The sequence below is a fragment of the Brassica oleracea genome, chromosome C8, assembly GCF_000695525.1.
Source record: "Brassica oleracea var. oleracea cultivar TO1000 chromosome C8, BOL, whole genome shotgun sequence".
Classification (NCBI taxonomy): Eukaryota; Viridiplantae; Streptophyta; class Magnoliopsida; order Brassicales; family Brassicaceae; genus Brassica; species Brassica oleracea.
In genome coordinates, this window is record NC_027755.1 from 38,028,378 (window position 1) to 38,046,651 (window position 18,274).

The 18,274-nt window shown below is 33.9% G+C and overlaps 4 protein-coding genes and 1 pseudogene across 7 annotated transcripts; 1 reads left to right on the plus strand and 4 right to left on the minus strand.

Moving 5' to 3' along the window:
• Positions 1-533: 533 nt before the first annotated feature.
• On the minus strand, positions 534-3,575 carry LOC106312584 (annotated as a pseudogene).
• A 3,457-nt stretch (positions 3,576-7,032) lies between these two features.
• LOC106312586 (cell death abnormality protein 1-like) lies at positions 7,033-9,234 on the plus strand. 2 transcript variants are annotated; one of them, XM_013750155.1, is made up of 2 exons: positions 7,033-7,137; positions 8,607-9,234. In XM_013750155.1, the coding sequence occupies exons 1-2, from the start codon at positions 7,080-7,082 to the stop codon at positions 9,161-9,163; spliced, it is 615 nt and encodes a 204-aa protein (XP_013605609.1). In that variant the 5' UTR covers positions 7,033-7,079; the 3' UTR covers positions 9,164-9,234. The 2 variants fall into 2 exon arrangements, with proteins under 2 accessions (XP_013605609.1, XP_013605608.1); XM_013750154.1 differs by lacking the exon at positions 7,033-7,137 and adding an exon at positions 8,114-8,209.
• Positions 9,235-9,521: 287 nt separating this feature from the next.
• LOC106312585 (F-box/FBD/LRR-repeat protein At1g13780-like) lies at positions 9,522-11,350 on the minus strand. Of its 2 annotated transcripts, none has more exons than XM_013750152.1 (4): positions 11,211-11,350; positions 10,282-11,082; positions 10,071-10,211; positions 9,522-9,982 (listed from the first exon to the last, which is right to left on the minus strand). In XM_013750152.1, the coding sequence occupies exons 2-4, from the start codon at positions 11,077-11,079 to the stop codon at positions 9,680-9,682; spliced, it is 1,242 nt and encodes a 413-aa protein (XP_013605606.1). In that variant the 5' UTR covers positions 11,080-11,082; positions 11,211-11,350; the 3' UTR covers positions 9,522-9,679. The 2 variants fall into 2 exon arrangements, with proteins under 2 accessions (XP_013605606.1, XP_013605605.1); XM_013750151.1 differs by having other exon boundaries at positions 9,522-9,985.
• Positions 11,351-12,495: 1,145 nt separating this feature from the next.
• Positions 12,496-14,366, minus strand: LOC106312582 (F-box/FBD/LRR-repeat protein At1g13780-like). The gene is given in 5 exon segments (XM_013750150.1): positions 12,496-12,646; positions 12,648-12,950; positions 13,021-13,284; positions 13,286-14,118; positions 14,248-14,366. Coding segments are annotated over 4 exon segments (1,407 nt in total). The 5' UTR covers positions 14,105-14,118; positions 14,248-14,366; the 3' UTR covers positions 12,496-12,625.
• A 265-nt stretch (positions 14,367-14,631) lies between these two features.
• LOC106307840 (F-box/FBD/LRR-repeat protein At1g13780-like) lies at positions 14,632-16,613 on the minus strand. 2 transcript variants are annotated; one of them, XM_013744911.1, is made up of 3 exons: positions 16,475-16,613; positions 15,218-16,320; positions 14,632-15,118 (listed from the first exon to the last, which is right to left on the minus strand). In XM_013744911.1, exons 2-3 carry the CDS (start codon positions 16,304-16,306, stop codon positions 14,816-14,818), a joined length of 1,392 nt encoding a protein of 463 aa, XP_013600365.1. In that variant the 5' UTR covers positions 16,307-16,320; positions 16,475-16,613; the 3' UTR covers positions 14,632-14,815. The 2 variants fall into 2 exon arrangements, with proteins under 2 accessions (XP_013600365.1, XP_013600364.1); XM_013744910.1 differs by having other exon boundaries at positions 14,632-15,121.
• Between the last annotated feature and the right edge of the window lie 1,661 nt (positions 16,614-18,274).

Genomic DNA, 18,274 nt, shown 5'->3' on the forward strand with positions numbered 1-18,274 from the left:
TCACAACATTCTGCCAAATCGCATGCATGTTGGTAAAATATATACAAAGATATAATTTGTAATCATGATAGTAAAAGCGACTCCCTCTCTCATTGTAAAAACACACATTTTTCTCTCGTCTTCTTCTTTCTTTCTTTAAGTTTTGACTAAGAACATTTCTAACGTACTTCTGTTTTCCTCTACAATAGCATGTTTAACTTATAGTATTCATATCATTTTCCGGAATTTATATTTTAGTTTTTTTTGACATCATATTTTAATTTTATAGTTCAGGTAAAGAACTTTTTTATCTAAAAAATGATTCAGATGAAAAGAATTAAAATTGAACCGAATAATACTTAATTTTTTGGAATATTAATTAAAGGTATAAAACATACAAAACCAAACTTAAGAGAATGCAAGATCATCATTATCTAAAAGACATCCAATAAACTGAGATTGGGACTTCTGAAAAAAGGAAAAGAAGATTCGCAGGCATACTGACAATGAAGAACTTGTATCAGCACCAATGGTCAAAAAGAATCCAAACAGAACTAAGAAGAAGACTCATCAATGTCAACGACCTCCTCCATGCGCTCGAATGATAAATTCACATCTTGTAGACCGTTTTGTGAGTTTATTAACCTTCTCCCATATTTCTGATTCCGCAACATTTCGAGGATCATAAGCTGTGGGGCTCAGAATGAGTTTCTTCAGCACTGCTGAGTTTCCAAGAAAGTAACTTGTTGCTTTCATCTTCCCTTCCTCCAATTCAAGTTTTTCTTGAATCTCAACACACTCAAGAGTCGATGACACACACTGTGGCACATCCGTGCGTTCCAATCCTTCCTCAATCTCCTCTGGATGAAGAACCTTCTGCAAACACACACACACAACACACAAAAAAAAGCTGAGTTTTCAATAATACACATATCCATAAAAAAAACATAAGGAGAATAATGGTTTTACCAAGATTAGGTGTTTCAGATTTGGGCAACACTCAAGAAAGGCTGGGAGAAACTGCACTAACTTGCTACGGAACACGGCTTGTAAACGGGATAAGTTATTGAATTTAGGAATCATTCCTAACTGTGAGTAGCGAGCAAGGGCCTGCACTGTTTTGGCAGAGATGATCATATCCAACACACGATATCCCATTGAGAAAATCACGGATCACATTGATCTTTGATACGTTCCAAGTATTAACAAGCACGCGAAACTTGACATCAAGCTCAACCACCAACAAAGAAGTCAGGTTCTTTACCACAATTCTACAAATCTGATCATCACATAGACTCAAATGCTCTAGCCCTGGAGCATCAATCTTAAGCGTGCATTTCACTCTCGAACGGACATATCCATTCCTAAGCGGCAGCACACGAAACCTCTTCAAGCTCCGAGTCCTAACAAGCAAAGCCTTATATTCATCCTACGGATCCCTCAACAAGGTCAGCTCCTCAAGAACAGGACACCCTGAGATAAGCTTAGCCAGATGCACGCGCCATTTAATTTGTTCGAGATGAATACAAGGCATGAAAGCAACACCAGGATCCCTAAGACCAGAAGACTTGAGCTTCAAGTAAACCAATGTCTTGCTCGTGTAGAGATTCTCATAGGCATCATGTCAAAAGGAGAATAGTGAAGACTGTCCTCCTTTAAATAATAGATACGGATCCAACCTCTGAACCCATCTATAAAACGAATACATTTGCTGCTATCAATATCAAGATGCTGTGTCCCCCGGTCAATCATTATACCGATCCGATCGCTGAACCCATCTATCTTCGTGTCTCTGTACTTAACCTTGACTTTAAATAGATTTGACTCAGGGCTAAACTCGAGAAGCTTGTCGACGAAGCTTAAGAACACTTTGTCTGCATCGTACGGAACAGAAGAGCAGTCTAAGTCAAGACCAGGAACGCTTAGATACAGATTCTCCCATCTCTTGGACAAAACATTCCGGCAGTTCGCTGATCCTATCTCTCCCAGACATCACGAGACGAAACCCTAAGAGCATCAACAAACAATAACAAACAGCATAAGAAAAAAAAAAAAAAAAAGATCTTGACCGAACCCTAGGCGTTGAGTTTTCTCTAATCTGAAGAAACTCACCTGGGATTCGGTTTGATTCGCCGGCGGACTATATCGGCCCGGAGTTATCAATTGTGTAGAGAGAAAAGTTGTAACTTTGGGTGTGGATCGAAGTACTCGCGAGCGTTTAGTATTTATAGGGATTCCTTTTCTTCAGAGATCTTTTCAAAAATAAAGGCCGTCGTTAAACCAAGTTGCTTTCGTCTAGTGTCTAGTGGTATAGGAGCTCCAGCTGGAGTGTCCGCCCCTGGGTTCGAGCCTTGGCCACTGCGGAATTTACATGTGGGCTGCAGCACCCGAGACCGAAGACCGTTACACGGTGAGCCACATGGTGACGTCCTGGCAGCGTCCATGCTCACTTCGGTCTCTAGTTTGGACCACCTCGGTGGGGCCAGGATACTCGGGTTATAAAAAAAAAAAAAAAAGGCTGTCGTTATTGTACAATTAATTAATAAATAATTATTTTAGTAAAATAAACTTTTTATTGGTTATTTTCATGTTATATGCCATTGGAAAATAGAGATATCGTAAAATAGCATTACAAATGTTTTTGTCATAAAAAATAGTTTCTAACAGCCGTCCGCCGAGATGTCAAAAAAAAAACAGTCAGTCCATCAATCTAAATCATCTATATTATTAAAAGGTTTTCTTCGAAAAAATCTTCAATTCATTTTTTTTTTTGCAAATTAATCCGTGAATTCAAAAACTCATAGTTCAACCATACAAGTGTCAATCAAACTGCAATATAATGCCCAGGGTTCGAACCTTAAACTTTAAACACTATGCACATGTTATATAACCATCTCGGCTAACAGATATATTTGTTTACTTAACAAACGCAATGACCTTGTTTCTTCGGAGCTTGCGTAATGAAGAAGGTGGGGTGATCCTTCAACAAGGTCAGCTCCTCAAGAACAGGACACCCTGAGAGTACTTTCTCCAGATGCACACGCCATTTAACTTCTTCAAGATGCATGAATTTAAGACAAGGCATGTAAACAAAACCAGGATCCCTAAGACCAGAAGACGTGAGCTTCAAGTAAACCAATTTCTTGCTCGTGTAGAGATTCATAGGCATGAACTCGACACAAGGTAAGGTAACAGAATTAGTGTAATCATCTATATAATCAGTACTGCTCTCAACATCTAGATGTTGTGTTCCATGGCTAATCACTGTACCGAGACGTTCCATGTCTAATCACTGTACCGAGACGTTCCATGAACCCATCTATCATCATGTCTCTGCACTTAACCTTGACTTTTAAGAGACTTAACTCAGGGCTAAAATTGAGTAGATTGTCAAGGAAGGTGAAGAGCACTTGGTTGTCATGGTAAGGAACAACAGAGGAGTGTAAGTCAAAGTCGAGACAGGGAACACTTAGCCACACATTCTCCCATCTTTTGGACAAAACACTTGTCTGCACCGATTGATTTGTCGGAAGGTATGAGAGTATTTGAGTAAGCAAAGATTCCGGCAATTCGCTGATTCTATCGAGCCCAGACATCACGAAACGAAACCCTAACAGCATTAACAAACAACATATAAAAGAGAGTTCTTTGATGGAATCATAGGAGTATGGATTCTCTAATCAATCACACAACGAAAGACTCGATGGATGTAGTATATGGGTTTCTGAAGAACTCACTGTGGATTGGGTTTGAGTCGCCGGCGGGAGTGATCGAAAGCTGACAACTTTTTGTCTGAAAACTAAACTGATTGTTTAGAATTTATATGTTCCTAAGCCAAGTTACGAAAAAAAAAAATTATATGTTCCTGTTCCATGAGAGCGTTTCAAAAATAAAGGCCGTCTTTATTTTCTATTAATAAATATTATATTTCTTTTATTTTTTTTGTCAGCTAATAAGTATGCCATTGGAAAAAATGATTTGTAAATAATCGAGTATTTTCATTTTTCAGGAAAATTGCATAGTTTCAATTGCCAATATTGATTTTTATATTTGGGAGATTTGATATGTAAACAATCTTTCTAAAAATCAGTTTTTGTTAACAGTTACAAAAGCAAAATGAAAAGGAAAATATAATAACAAATTATCGGTTTACATATTGCATTCTTTATATATTAATTTAGAAACATTACAACATTATTTTGTAGCCATGTGTCACCATAAGGATGATATTCAGAATTGTTAGAGAAATAAGTTGGTTCATCTTAACTTATATTATACTTTTTATTAAACTAACTATTAAATTGATAAATAGTGTACAAAATAATATTCTTGCACTTTCCTTGAATAAAAGCTATGGAATTATCTAATATGATTAACATATATATGACAATTAATGATTATGAATAATAAATATTTGATAACAATTTTTGTATCTTAGCTCTTTTTGTTTAACTTTATATTATTAAAAGATATTAAACAACCACATTAACCATATAATTAAAAATTCAATATTTTATTATAAGTTATATTTTGAATTTTTAAAACGACTATAAATTACTAAAAACGTTAAATGTCTCACACTAAAATTTTGTGATCAATGGCTTAACTTTTTTTGTAATAACAAGATACAAATTATCATAAATCGTATAAATATGAAGTCTCATTTACTAGACATTCATATTATATACTAATATAGTTTAAAATTAAACTATATAACATAGAAAAATACTGAAATATGATAAAACTGATAAATAGTGTACAAAAGAATATTTTCGCACTTTACTTAAATAAAAGCTACAGAATTGTCTAATATGATTAACGTATATATGACAATTAATGATTATGAATAATAAATATTTGATAACATTTTTTGTATCTTAGCTCCTTTTTTTGTTTAATTTTATATTATTAAGAGATATTAAACCACCACATTAACCATATAACAAAAAAAAATAAAATAAAAATTTATATGCTATATTTTGAATATTTAAAACGACTATAAATTACTAAAAACGTTAAATATCTCACATTTTGTGATCAATGTTTTAATGTTTTTGGTAATAACAAGATAAAAATTATCATAAATCGTATGAATATGAAGTCTCATTTACTAGACATTTATATTATATATTAATATAGTTTAAAATTAAACTATATAACATAGAAAAATACTGAAATATGATAAAACTGATAAATAGTGTACAAAAGAATATTTTCGCACTTTACTTAAATAAAAGCTACAGAATTGTCTAATATGATTAACGTATATATGACAATTAATGATTATGAATAATAAATATTTGATAACATTTTTTGTATCTTAGCTCCTTTTTTTGTTTAATTTTATATTATTAAGAGATATTAAACCACCACATTAACCATATAACAAAAAAAAATAAAATAAAAATTTATATGCTATATTTTGAATATTTAAAACGACTATAAATTACTAAAAACGTTAAATATCTCACATTTTGTGATCAATGTTTTAATGTTTTTGGTAATAACAAGATAAAAATTATCATAAATCGTATGAATATGAAGTCTCATTTACTAGACATTTATATTATATATTAATATAGTTTAAAATTAAACTATATAACATAGAAAAATACTTAAATATGATAATTTCTAAATTTGTATTGAAAAAGTATTAAAACCTTAATATTTTAATTTTGAAATTTGCGTTCAAAAAATCGTCCATTAGAAATTTTGTGTTTATTATATGAGTATGAATTATTAATAATAAATATTTATATTAAAATATATTATATCTTTATGTCCATGTCATTTGAAATTTAGTTATATACCATATAAAATAAATAAAATGGTTGTTTTGATTTATTTACCAAAAAAGCATCGTAAATAAACAAGATGTATTGTTTTGATTTATGTGATTACTATAATTTAGTTATATACATAATACATAAATGAATACAAATAAATAATAATATATAAAAATTATTTACAATATAATATTTATCGTGCGCAATTCTTAAGCTAGTTTAATAATAAGGAAGCTGCACTATACAAGCTACATCCCTTTGTACATGAGAAAACCAATTACAATGGTCCATTATTCACGTCGTTGACAGAGGTCGACGAGCTACAAAGGTCCTCCACTACACGAAACAGATATTTTAGTATCTATGTACGTTTGAAGTGGTTCAGAGATTCTATGTTCATGATGTATTTCAAAGAAAAATGTATTTTATATTTTATACTACAGTTTGCACTACAATTTTGGACCTTTTGGTTATAAAAAAAAAAGTAAAAGAAATTTAGATCCATTCATCTATTACCAAAATCCATTAGTATTTATTACATATATCATTTTTAATCGAATTTTTTGGATTCCTTTAGAAACTTTTACACAACATGGACTCACGGATGACACGAGTCCTGCAGCTTTTAGTATGTAAACGAATAATGGTGAAAAATGTAACGATTCCGTCAACTTAGCTAAAAACTAGACGTTGCAACAATTACCACCCATCCATGTTAATCTAAAACGCATTATAAATTCCAATGAGGCATAGCGTAGTTTCCACTACATTCAAAATATTATACCTACAAAATTTATCAAAGAACAGAAGCGTTAATTTGGAGATGAAGCAAGTCTCTTCCAAGCTTGTATTGATGGTTTCTCATATTGTCAGTGTCTTCCGTAAGTAAACTAAGTATATGTCAACTATAGTTTCATCCTTTTGAGCAAAAGCATATGTCAACTATAGTTTAATACTGTCTTCCAAGAATATTTCTAAAGTTTTTATTTCGATGGACTTTCCATGGTCTCGACCGCCAATAACCTGTTTAGCACTCAGTTATTAAGAAGAATGACAATAATTAGACTAACTAATTAATGATTAAATGCAGTCAGTGGATGAAAGTACTGACTCAGTTTAGTTGGAAAGTTTTGTGTCCATTGACCGCATTTAGTTATTGTACATCCGTTTTTTTGACCTTAACGATTGTAGACCAAAACGTTCAACCTATATATTAATAACCTTACCAAAAATCACTACTTCAAATACATTATAAAAAGCTAGGAAGAATTGATTAGCTTCACAACTGATAAACACAAAAACTTCTACCCAAAAATGAAGAAAGTGTTCCTTAACATTGTTCTATTGTCTTTTCTTCTCGGTGTTGCCTTCCGTAAGTATACTACTTATCATTCATTTCATAATATGATACATGCAATCGTATATATGTTTATACATGAATATATAATTAGAATATACATAAATGATTACTCCTGTCATTATACTATTCAGATATTAATGCTTGATTTTCCTCTCTTCATGGAATTTCAAGTTTGGCTATTCTGTTACATTGATGATTTTTTATTTCAAATTATTACATTCAGTTTTGAAAAAAAAAAGAAGTTTTAGAGGCGTATTAAGGTTTATGTGAGAATTATAGTTTCCGCACAAAAAAAATGTTAGAAGTAAAAGTATATATTATTGACGTGAACCTTTTGCAAGATGACAAATGTTTTATTTTGAATGGATAAATAATTTTCATTAAAGAAAATAAAATAAAACTTAAGATTTCATTAAATAATAATATGTCATTAATATAATTTTTGATTCTTTAAAAATCATAAAATAAATGATATATCTAACAAGATCCATTATGGATGAATTAAAATTGTATAGTAATATCAATTTAAATTGATGCTATTTAAGATTAATAAATAATAGTATATTAACGTTCAATTAATAGAAAGTATCAAGTAATAGAAAAAAATCTTAAAGATTTGATTTTTAATAAAAAAATATTGTAACTATTGATTTCTCCCATATATGTATACTTATCAAATACCATAACATATTATATTTATTTTCTTTTGATTGTATAAAATTTATTGCATTATTAATATTTTATTATAATAATTAATAGTTTGATCATTTATGAATAAATATGTTCTACCCGTAAATTAATGACATTTAGAATATAATTTAATACCATTGAGATATTCTAATATATCAAATTACACTAATAACATTGAATTACTAAAAGAAAATTAATATTACAATATATAATACTATTATAATATTGGTAAGATATTTAGTGAATATTTTCTTCATCTAAACTACATTATAAAAGCTAGCTATGAAGAAAACATTAGCTTCACAATTGAGAAACACAAAAACGTCTACCCCAAAAATGAAGAAAATGTTCCTTAGCTTTGTTCTATTGTCTTTTCTTATTGGTGTTACCTTCCGTAAGTATACTCCTTATCGTTCAAGTATACTCCTTATCGTTCATTTCACAATACGATACATGCAATCGTATGTATGTTTATACACGAATATATAATTAGAATTTACATAATTAATTATTAATTTAGGCTATCAAAATCTATCTTCTAGAGGCGTTTAAGGTTTATGTCATGTGGAAATTATAGTTTTCGTATGAAAGAAAAGTTGGTAGTGAAAGTAGAGAAACTTTTATTATTAATACTTATTTTTACTAATTTTTTTAAGTTCCACTTTCCTTCTCAAACTAGATTTGACCCAAAACGTGCAAACTAGTGGTATAAACTAAACTTTATAAATCATTTCGTTTTGTTGACAAAACAACCATGTTTGGACTAACACATTATTCGTATGCATGACAAGATCTTGCAAATGGAGGCGACGTGAATCATCAAGGGCAATGTGATTCAGACCTTGAGTGTTATACCATGCGTAGTTGTCAGAGAGGTCCAGGATATTGCGATCAGAAAGACGGAAAGTGCAAGTGTCCTAAATTACAATATGTGGATACAAATGGGGCGGACGTGAATCATCAAGGGCAATGTGATTCAGACCTTGAGTGTTATACCATGCGTAGTTGTCAGAGAGGTCCAGGATATTGCGATCAGAAAGACGGAAAGTGCAAGTGTCCTAAATTACAATATGTGGATACAAATGGGGCGGACGTGAATCATCAAGGACAATGTGACTCAGATCTTGAGTGTTACACCATGCGTAGTTGTCAGAGAGGTCCAGGATATTGCGATCAGAAAGACGGAAAGTGTAAGTGTCCTAAATTACAAGCTGTGGATACAAATGGGGCGGACGTGAATCATCAAGGGCAATGTGACTCAGACCTTGAATGTTATACCATGCGTAGTTGTCAGAGAGGTCCAGGATATTGCGATCAGAAAGACGGAAAGTGTAAGTGTCCTAACTAGAGAAACAAATAAACATGACTAGAACATATATGAGTCTTATGTACCCGACTTAAACATGGGCAAATAAAATATGTATCCCAAAAATAAATAAATATATTATTAAAAGACTAATCATGTCTGTTAACTTTCAAATCATTTTTATAGTTTTTACTTTTATTGCAATTCTTGTTGTACCAAGACATTCCCTGGACATAATGGTCACACACGATTTTACTTAACACTAAAGTATTTTGTTTGTGACTTGGGTATACTAGATGAAAACAATCTAAAGACTAAATTCAATACCGTAACCACTTTTCCATTTAAACTATCAAAAATTCGAAATTCTAAATCATTAAAACCCAATTCAAACTTAAGAGAATGTAAAATCATCATTTATATAAGAGATATATCCAAGAAACTGGGATTGGGACTTTCAAAAGAGAAAAAAAGGAAAACAAGATTCGCAAGTCATGAAGAACTTGTATCAGCACCAATGGTCAAAATGAATCCAACCAGAACTAAGAAGAAGACTCATCAAATGATAACGACCTCCTTCATGGCTCGAATGATAATTTCACATCCTGTAGAACGTTTTGTGAGTTTATTAACCTTCTCCCATATTTCTGATTCCAGAACATCTCGAGGATCATAAGCTGTGGGGCTCAGAATGAGTTTCTTTAGCACTGCTGAATTTCCAAGAAAGTAACTTGTTGCTTTCATCTTCCCTTCCTCCAATTCAAGTTTTTCTTGTATCTCAACACACTCAAGAGTCGATGACACACACCGTGGCACATCTGTGAGTTCCAATCCCTCCTTCATCTCCTCTGAGTGAACAACCTTCTGCAAACACACACACACACACAAAAAGGGTCTAAGTTTTTAATAATACACATATCCATAAAACATAAAGAAAAAATGGCTTTACCAAGACTAGGTGTTTCAGATTGGGGCAATACTCAAGAAAGGCTGGCAAAAACTGCAATAAATTGCTATGGAACATTGCTTGTAAACGGGACAAGTTGTTGAACTTGGGAATCATTTCTGCTTGTGAGTAATACTCAAGGGCCTGCAACACGAATATATTTAATATACAAGTGAAAGGTATTAAATAAGTCCATGAATATATAAATATGCACCTTAACTGTTTTGGCAGAGATGATCATATGCCTAACACTCGATATCCCATTGAGAAAATCACGGATCTCATCAATGTCAAGCGTGCAATACACTCTCGACCTGCAATCCCTAACCTGCCTAAGCGGCAGCACACGGAACCTCGTCAAACTCTGAGACCTCGCACGCATAACCGTAAATTCATCATAGGCAACTGCATAATCATCATCCAGATCTCTCAACAAGGCCAGCTCCTCAAGGACAGGACACCCTGAGAGAAGCTTCTCCAGATGCACGCGCCATTTAACCTCTTCGAGATGCATGAATTTAAGACAAGGCATGAAAACAAAACCAGGATCATCAAGACCAGAAGACGTGAGCTTCAAGTAAACCAATGTCTTGCTCGTGTAGAGATTCATAGGCATGAAGTCGACACAAGGATGGTGAAAAGAGTCGTCCTCTATATCATAGGTACTACTCTCAACATCGAGATGCTGCGTCCCCCGGTTAATCATTATACCGATCCGATCCCTGAACCCGTCTATCATCGTGTCTCTGCACTTAACCTTGACTTTAAACAGCTTTGACTCAGGGCTAGACTCGAGAAGCTTGTCAATGAAGCTTAAGAAGCTTAAGAGCATTTCATCAGCATCATAAGGAATGGCAGATAAGTTTAAGTCAAGACCGGGAACGTTTAGATACAGATTCTTCCATCTTGTTGACAAAACACTTGTCTGCACCGATTGTTTTGTCGGAAGGAAAGAGAGTATTTGAGTAAGCAATGATTCCGGCAATTCGCTAATCCTATCGATCCCAGACATCACCTTAAGAGCATCAAAAAACAACATATAAAAAAGAGATCTTGATCGAATCCTAGGCGTTGAAGAGTTTCTCTAATCAATCACAATACAAATGAAAAGAAAGACTCGATGGGGGTTTCTGAGGAACTCACCGTGGATTGGGTTTGAGTCGCCGGCGGATTCTATCGGCGGGAGTGATCGAAAGCGAGAGAGAAAAGTGATAACTTTTCTTTGTCTGAAGACGGAACTGTCGAACTGATTGTTCAGAATTTATACGGAACTGATTGTTCCGGTTCCATGAGAGCGTTTTAAAAAATGAAGGCTGTCTTTATTGTCTATATATTATATATATTTCTTTTATTTTTTTGACAAAAAAAAAACAATATTTATTTTATTCGTTATATTTTCATGTTGAATGTCATTGTAAAATTCATGGAAATCGATTGTAATAGTAGAGTATTTTCAGGAAAATTGCATATTTTCCATTATCAGCATTAATTTTTATATTTAGGAGATTTTATATCTAACCAATCTTCCCAAAAATCAATTTTTGTGGCTAATTAGAAAAGCAAATGAAAAAGAAATATAATAACAAGGGATCTGTTTACAAATTGCATTTAATAAATCATAAATACTAATATTTTTAAGAATGAATATTCGATCTGATCCGGTATATGTATATATACATATATTCAAAGAATTATATATTTATATAATATAATTATTATATTTTATGTAATTTTACAATTTTTATTTATTAAATTGATTATTTTAGCTATTAGAGTGTTAAAAATATATAAATGTTTATTTTTAATAGTGATTTAAACATTGTAATAAGGTTTTATTATTTTAAAATTTTATTTGTTTCTGTTGTTTTTAAATTTTTATTTCTTATACACGAATCGAATCATATATCTAATTAAAATATATTTTTTATGGACATTCGAGCACAGAAAATTCGGGATAAATGTGAATCAAATCGAATTGTATAATTAATTTATTCGGACAGATCAGATCACAAAATCCTTTAAAACTCTTAATATTCGATTCATGTCCACTCCTACCTGGTAGCTAGACAACTCCTATGATGAAGCATTCTTTTCAGCTGACATGTTCCGGCTGCAGCAGCAGCCATACCTGAATCGTGAATTAACCTAACCACATTCAGGAATGACAGAACCAAACTCAAAAAAAAAAAAATTGCCATCTCAATATAAAGAGTAAAAGACTTCTCAATGTAGAAAACACATTTTCTCTCGACTTCTTCTTTCTTTCACTCTGTTTTTTCTCTACAATAGCATGTTTAACTTGTAGTATTTTATACCATTTTCAGGAATTTATATTTTATAGTTCATATAAAGTATTTTCTTATCGATAAATGATTCAGATGAAAAGAATTAAAATCGAGAAAATTTGATATTTAAAAGTATAAAACATGTAAAACCAAATTTAAGAGGCAATATCATCATTATCAAAACATCCAAGAAACTGAGATTGGGACTTTTGGAAGAAAAAAAGAAGAAGATTCGCAGTCATACTGACGATGGTCAATGGAATCCAACCAGAACTAAGAAGAAGACTCATCAAGTGATAACAACCTCCTCCTTCATGGCTCGAATGATAATTTCACATCCTGTGGAACGTTTTGTGAGTTTATTAACCTTCTCCCATATCTCTGATTCCACAACATTTCGAGGATCATAAGCTGTGGGACTCAGGATGAGTTTCTTCAGCACTGCCGAGTTTGCAAGAAAGTAACTGGTTGCTTTCATCTTCCCTTCCCCCAATTCAAGTTTCTCTTGTATCTCAACACACTCTAGAGTCGATGAGACACACCGTGGCACATCTGTGAGTTCCAATCCCTCCTCCATCTCCTCTGAATGAACAATCTTCTTCAAACACAAAAAGGCTAAGTTTTCAATAATACACATATCCATAAAACATAAAGAAAAAGTGTTTTACCAAGACTAGGTGTTTGAGATTGGGGCAACACTCAAGAAAGGCTGGAAGAAACTGCAATAACTTGCCATGGAACACTACTTGTAAACGGGATAAGTTGTTGAACTTGGGGATGATTCCTGCTTTTGAGTAATGTTCAAAGGCATGCACTGTCATCCCAAAGATGATCATATCTCTTACACTCAATATCCCATTGAGAAACTCGCGGATCTCGTTGCTCTTTGATACGTTCCATGTATTAAAAAGCACGCCAACCTTGACAAAAAAACTTGATATCGAGCTCAACCACCAACAGAGAACTCAGGTTCTTTACCACAATGCTATCAAACTGATCATCTCCGAGACTCATATGCTCAAGCCCCGGAGCATCAATCTCAAGCGTGCATTCCACTCTGGAATGGTAATCCCCAACCTGCCTAAGCGGCAGCACACTAAACCTCTTCAAGCTCTGAGACCTCACAAGCATAACCCCAAATTCATCATTCCCAATTGCATAATCATCATCCATATCCCTCAACAAGGTCAGCTCCTCAAGAACAGGACACCCTGAGAGAAGCTTCTCCAGATGCACACGCCATTTGACTTCTTCAGGATGCATGAATTTAAGACAAGGCATGTAAACAAAACCAGGATCCATAAGACCAGAAGAGGAGAGCTTTAAGTAAACCAATGTCCTGCTCGTGAGGAGATTCATAGGCATCATGTCAACAATAGGATAGAGAGAATTGTCGTCCTCGAAATAATAGATACTGCTCTCAACATCGAGATGTTGTGTCCCCCGGTTAATCATTGTACCGATCCGGTCCTTGAACCCATCTATCATTGTGTCTCTGCACTTAACCTTGACTGTAAACAGACTTGACTCAGGGCTAAACTCGAGAAGCTTGTCAATGAAGGTTAAGAACACTTCGTCAGCATCATAACGAATAAAAGAGCAGTTTAAGTCAAGACCAGGAACACTTAGATACAGATTCTTCCATCTTGTCGACAAAACACTTGTCTGGACCGATTGATTTGTCGGAAGGTATGAGAGTATTTGAGTTAACAGTGACTCCGGCAACTCGCTGATCCTATCTCGCCCAGACATCACGAAAGAAGACCCTAACAGTATAATAATTAAAAAAAAAAGAGATCTTGATCGAATCCTAGGCGTTGAGTTTTTCTAATCAATCACAAAACTTAAAGACTACAAATGAAACGAAAGTGATCTAAAGTTTCTGAAGAACTCACCGTGGATTGGATTTGCGTCACCGGCGGGAGTGATCTAAAGTGAGAGAGAAAAGTGGTAACCTTTTTGTCTGAAACGGTACCGATATCGTTTAGTACTTGTACGTTTGAAGCAGTTACGGTTCCATCTTCAAAAGAGCGTTTCAAAAGTAAAGTGTATTTATTGTATATTTATAAATATCTACTAGACTAAATAATAATCCGGCCTAATTATTAGTTTCGTTATTTTTAATAAAAACACATTAATGTACTTCTGTTTTTTCTCTACAATAGCATGTTGAACTTGTAGTATTTATACCATTTTCAAGAATTTATATTTTATAGTTCATATAAAGTATTTTTTTATCGATAAATGATTCAGATGAAAAGGATTAAAATCGAGCTGAATAAACTCAAAAAAAAATTGATATTTAAAAGTATAAAACATATAAAACCAAACTTAAGAGAATGCAAGATCATCATTATCAAAACATCCAAGAAACTGAGATTGGGACTGTTGGAAGAAAAGAAAAAAGATTCGCAGTCATACTGACAATGGTCAATGGAATCCAACCAGAACTACGAAGACTCATCAAATGACAACGACCTCCTCCATGGCTCGAATGACAATTTCACATCTTGTGGAACGTATTGTCAGTTTATTAACCTTCTCCCATATTTCTGATTCCGCAACATTTCGAGGATCATAAGCTGTTGGGCTCAGGATGAGTTTCTTCAGCACTGCCGAGTTTCCAAGAAAGTAACTGGTTGCTTTCATCTTCCCTTCTTCCAATTCAAGTTTCTCTTGTATCTCAACACACTCAAGACTCGATGAGACACACTGTGGCACATCTGCGAGTTCCAATCCCTCATCCATCTCCTCTGAATGAACAACCTTCTGCAACCAACACAAAACAAAAAAAAAAAGAGCTGGGTTTTCAAAAAACACACATCCATAAAAAAAAAAACATAAGGACAAGAGTAATGGTTTTACCAAGATTAGGTGTTTCAGATTGGGGCAACACTCAAGAAAGGCTGGCAGAAACTGCAATAACTTGCCATGGAACACTGCTTCTAAACGGGACAAGTTGTTGAACTTGGGGATAATTCCTGCTTTTGAGTAATGTTCAAAGGCATGCACTGTCATCCCAGAGATGATCATATGTCCAACACTCGATATCCCATCGAGAAACTCGCGGATCTCATTGCTCTTTGATACGTCCAAAGTATTAAAAAGCACGCCAACCTTGACAAAGAACTTGATATCAAGCTCAACCACCAACAAAGAAGACAGGTTCTTTACCACAATGCTATCAAACTGATCATCTCCGAGACTCATATGCTCTAGCCCCGGAGCATCAATCTCAAGTGTGCATTCCACTCTGGAATGGTAATCCCTTACCTGCCTAAGCGGCAGCACACTAAACCTCTTCAAGCTCTGAGACCTCACACGCATAACCATAAATTCTTCATCGGTACGTGCATAGTCATCATCATCCAAATCCCTCACCAAAGTCAGCTTCTCAAGAACAGGACACCCTGAGAGGACTTTCTCCAGATGCACACGCCATTTAATTTCTTCAAGATGCAAGAACCTAAGACAAGGCATGAAAACAAAACCAGGATCACCAAGACCAGAAGAGGAGAGCTTCAAGTAAACCAATGCCTTGCTCGTGTAGAGATTCATAGGCATGAAGTCTACACCAGGTAAGGCATGACCAAAAGAGTCCTCGTAATAACCTGTACTGCTCACAACATCAAGATGCTGTGTCCCGCGGTCAATCACTGTACCGATCCGGTCGCTGAACCCGTCTATCAACATGCCCCTGCACTGAACCTTGACTTTAAACAGACTTGACTCAGGGCTAAACTCGAGAAGCTTGTCAATGAAGCTTAAGAAGCTTAAGATCACTTCGTCGCGAATAACAGAGCAGTTTAAGTCAAGACCGGGAACGCTTAGATACACATTCTCCCATCTTTTAGACAAAACACTTGTCTGCACCGATTGTTCTGTCGGAAGGTATGAGAGTATTTGAGTTAACAATGATTCCGGCAACTCGCTGATCCTATCTCGCCCAGACATCACGAAACGAAACCCTAACAGCATCGACAAACAACAAACAGCATTACAAAAAAAAAAAAAGAGAGATCTTTGATCGAACCCTAGGCGTTGAAGAGTTTCTCTAATCAATCATAAGACTTGAGACTACAAATGAAACGAAAAGATTCGAAGGGTTTCTGAGGAACTCACCGTGGATTGGATTTGAGTCGCCGGAGGATTATATTGGCCGGAGTGATCGAAAGTGAGAGAGAAAAGTGGCAAAACAAGCGGTTACGGTTCCATCTTCAAAAGATCGTTTCGAAACTAAAGGCTTGTCTTTATTGGAGTATTGAATATTTCTTTTAGTAAAATATTCTTTTTATTATTGCCATTGGAAAATTCATGAAAATCGGTTGTAGTAATCGAGTATTTTCAGGAAAATTGCATATTCTCCGTTATAAATGTTGTGATTTTTTTTTTTTTTTTTTGTATTTTGTGAGATTTGATATCTAAACAACCTTTCCAAAATTCAGTTTTGGTTGTCAATTAGAAAAGGAAATGAAAAAGGAAAATATAATAACAAAGGATCGGTTTACAATTATTGTATTTTTGCTTCTACAATTTTGGATTTTTGGGTTATAAAAAAATTAAAAGAGATTCAGATCCATTCATTTATCACCCAAGTTACCCTCCAACTGTTTTATTACGTAAACGTATAGCTCGGCCAGTAGTGATGAACAGGTTGAGGAATCCGTTAACGTAGCTAACAAGTAGATGTTTCAAACAATTACCACCATCCATGTTAACTTTTTTTTTTTTTGATAATCCAGGTATCCGGACCTCTCACTTAATCCGACTATCCCACCGCGTCCAACCGAAACTGGCGAGAAAGGTCCTGGAGGCCAAACGAAAACCATGTTAAATCCGCTGTAGTCGGGACTCGAACTCGTGATGGCGGGCACCTCAGCCGAGGTTCCTTTACCACCAGACCACGAGGCCCGGTTTTGCATTTCATAGTTTCCACTACATTCAAAATCTTACAACCGTAAAATTGATCAAGAATCGTTATCGTGGAGAATGAAACAAGTTTCTTTCAAGCATGTGTTGCTCGTTTCTCTTCTTGTCACTATTTTCCGTAAGTAAACCAAGTATATGTCAACCATAGTTTAATACTGTTTTCCAAGAATCTTTCAAAAGTTTTATTTTGGATGGACTTTGCATATTTTCGACCGTCAATAACCTGTTTTTTTTGGTGGAGCACTCGGTTATTGAGAAGTTTCACAACAATTAGACTAACTAATTAATGAGAAGTTGAGAACATTCCCAATGATAAAAATGCAGTCAGTGAATGAAAGTATTGACTCAGTTTAGTTGGAAAGTTTCGTGTCCATTGACTGCATTTAGTTATTGTACATCCGTTTTTATTTTGACCTTGACGATGGTAGACCAAAAATTTCAACCTAATTATTAATAAGCTTACCAAAAACACTACTTGAAATACATTATAAAAAGCTAGGAAGAATAGATTAGCTTAACAATAGAAAAACACAAAAAAAAAGCTACCCAAAAATGAAGAGAGTTTTCCTTAACTTTGTCCTATTGTCTTTTCTTCTTGGTGTTGCCTTCGGTAAGTATAACTTATCGTTCATTTTCTAATTTGATACATGAAATAGTACATATGAATACACGAATTTATAACTAGAATATACAGAAATAATTACTCCTGACATTATACTATTCAGATATTAATGCTTGCTTTCCTCTCTTCATGGAATTTCAAGTTTGACTATTCAGTTAAGTTGATGATTATTTTATTTTTTGAAAGTGGTAAACATGTAATTTTTCCATTATTATATTCAATTAATATATATATATAAATAAATATATACTATGTTTTAGAAGCGTATTAAAGTTTATGTGGGAATTAGTTTCCGTACATAAAAAATGTTAGCAAGAAAAGGAGATATTGTGAACCTTTTGCAAGATGACAAATGTTTTATTTTGAATGGA

Excerpts from the sequence above, each read along its gene's own strand:
- LOC106312586 (XM_013750155.1), top strand. The coding sequence starts at position 7,080 with ATGAAGAAAGTGTTCCTTAACATTGTTCTATTGTCTTTTCTTCTCGGT. Across the intron at positions 7,138-8,606 it reads TCTTCTCGGTGTTGCCTTCC|ATCTTGCAAATGGAGGCGAC; the intron begins GTAAGTATACTA and ends ATGCATGACAAG.
- LOC106312585 (XM_013750151.1), bottom strand. The coding sequence starts at position 11,079 with ATGTCTGGGATCGATAGGATTAGCGAATTGCCGGAATCATTGCTTACT. Across the intron at positions 10,212-10,281 it reads TCTCTGCCAAAACAGTTAAG|GCCCTTGAGTATTACTCACA; the intron begins GTGCATATTTAT and ends TTCGTGTTGCAG. Across the intron at positions 9,986-10,070 it reads ATCTGAAACACCTAGTCTTG|AAGGTTGTTCACTCAGAGGA; the intron begins GTAAAGCCATTT and ends GTGTGTTTGCAG.
- LOC106307840 (XM_013744910.1), bottom strand. The coding sequence starts at position 16,306 with ATGTCTGGGCGAGATAGGATCAGCGAGTTGCCGGAATCATTGTTAACT. Across the intron at positions 15,122-15,217 it reads ATCTGAAACACCTAATCTTG|AAGGTTGTTCATTCAGAGGA; the intron begins GTAAAACCATTA and ends TGTTGGTTGCAG.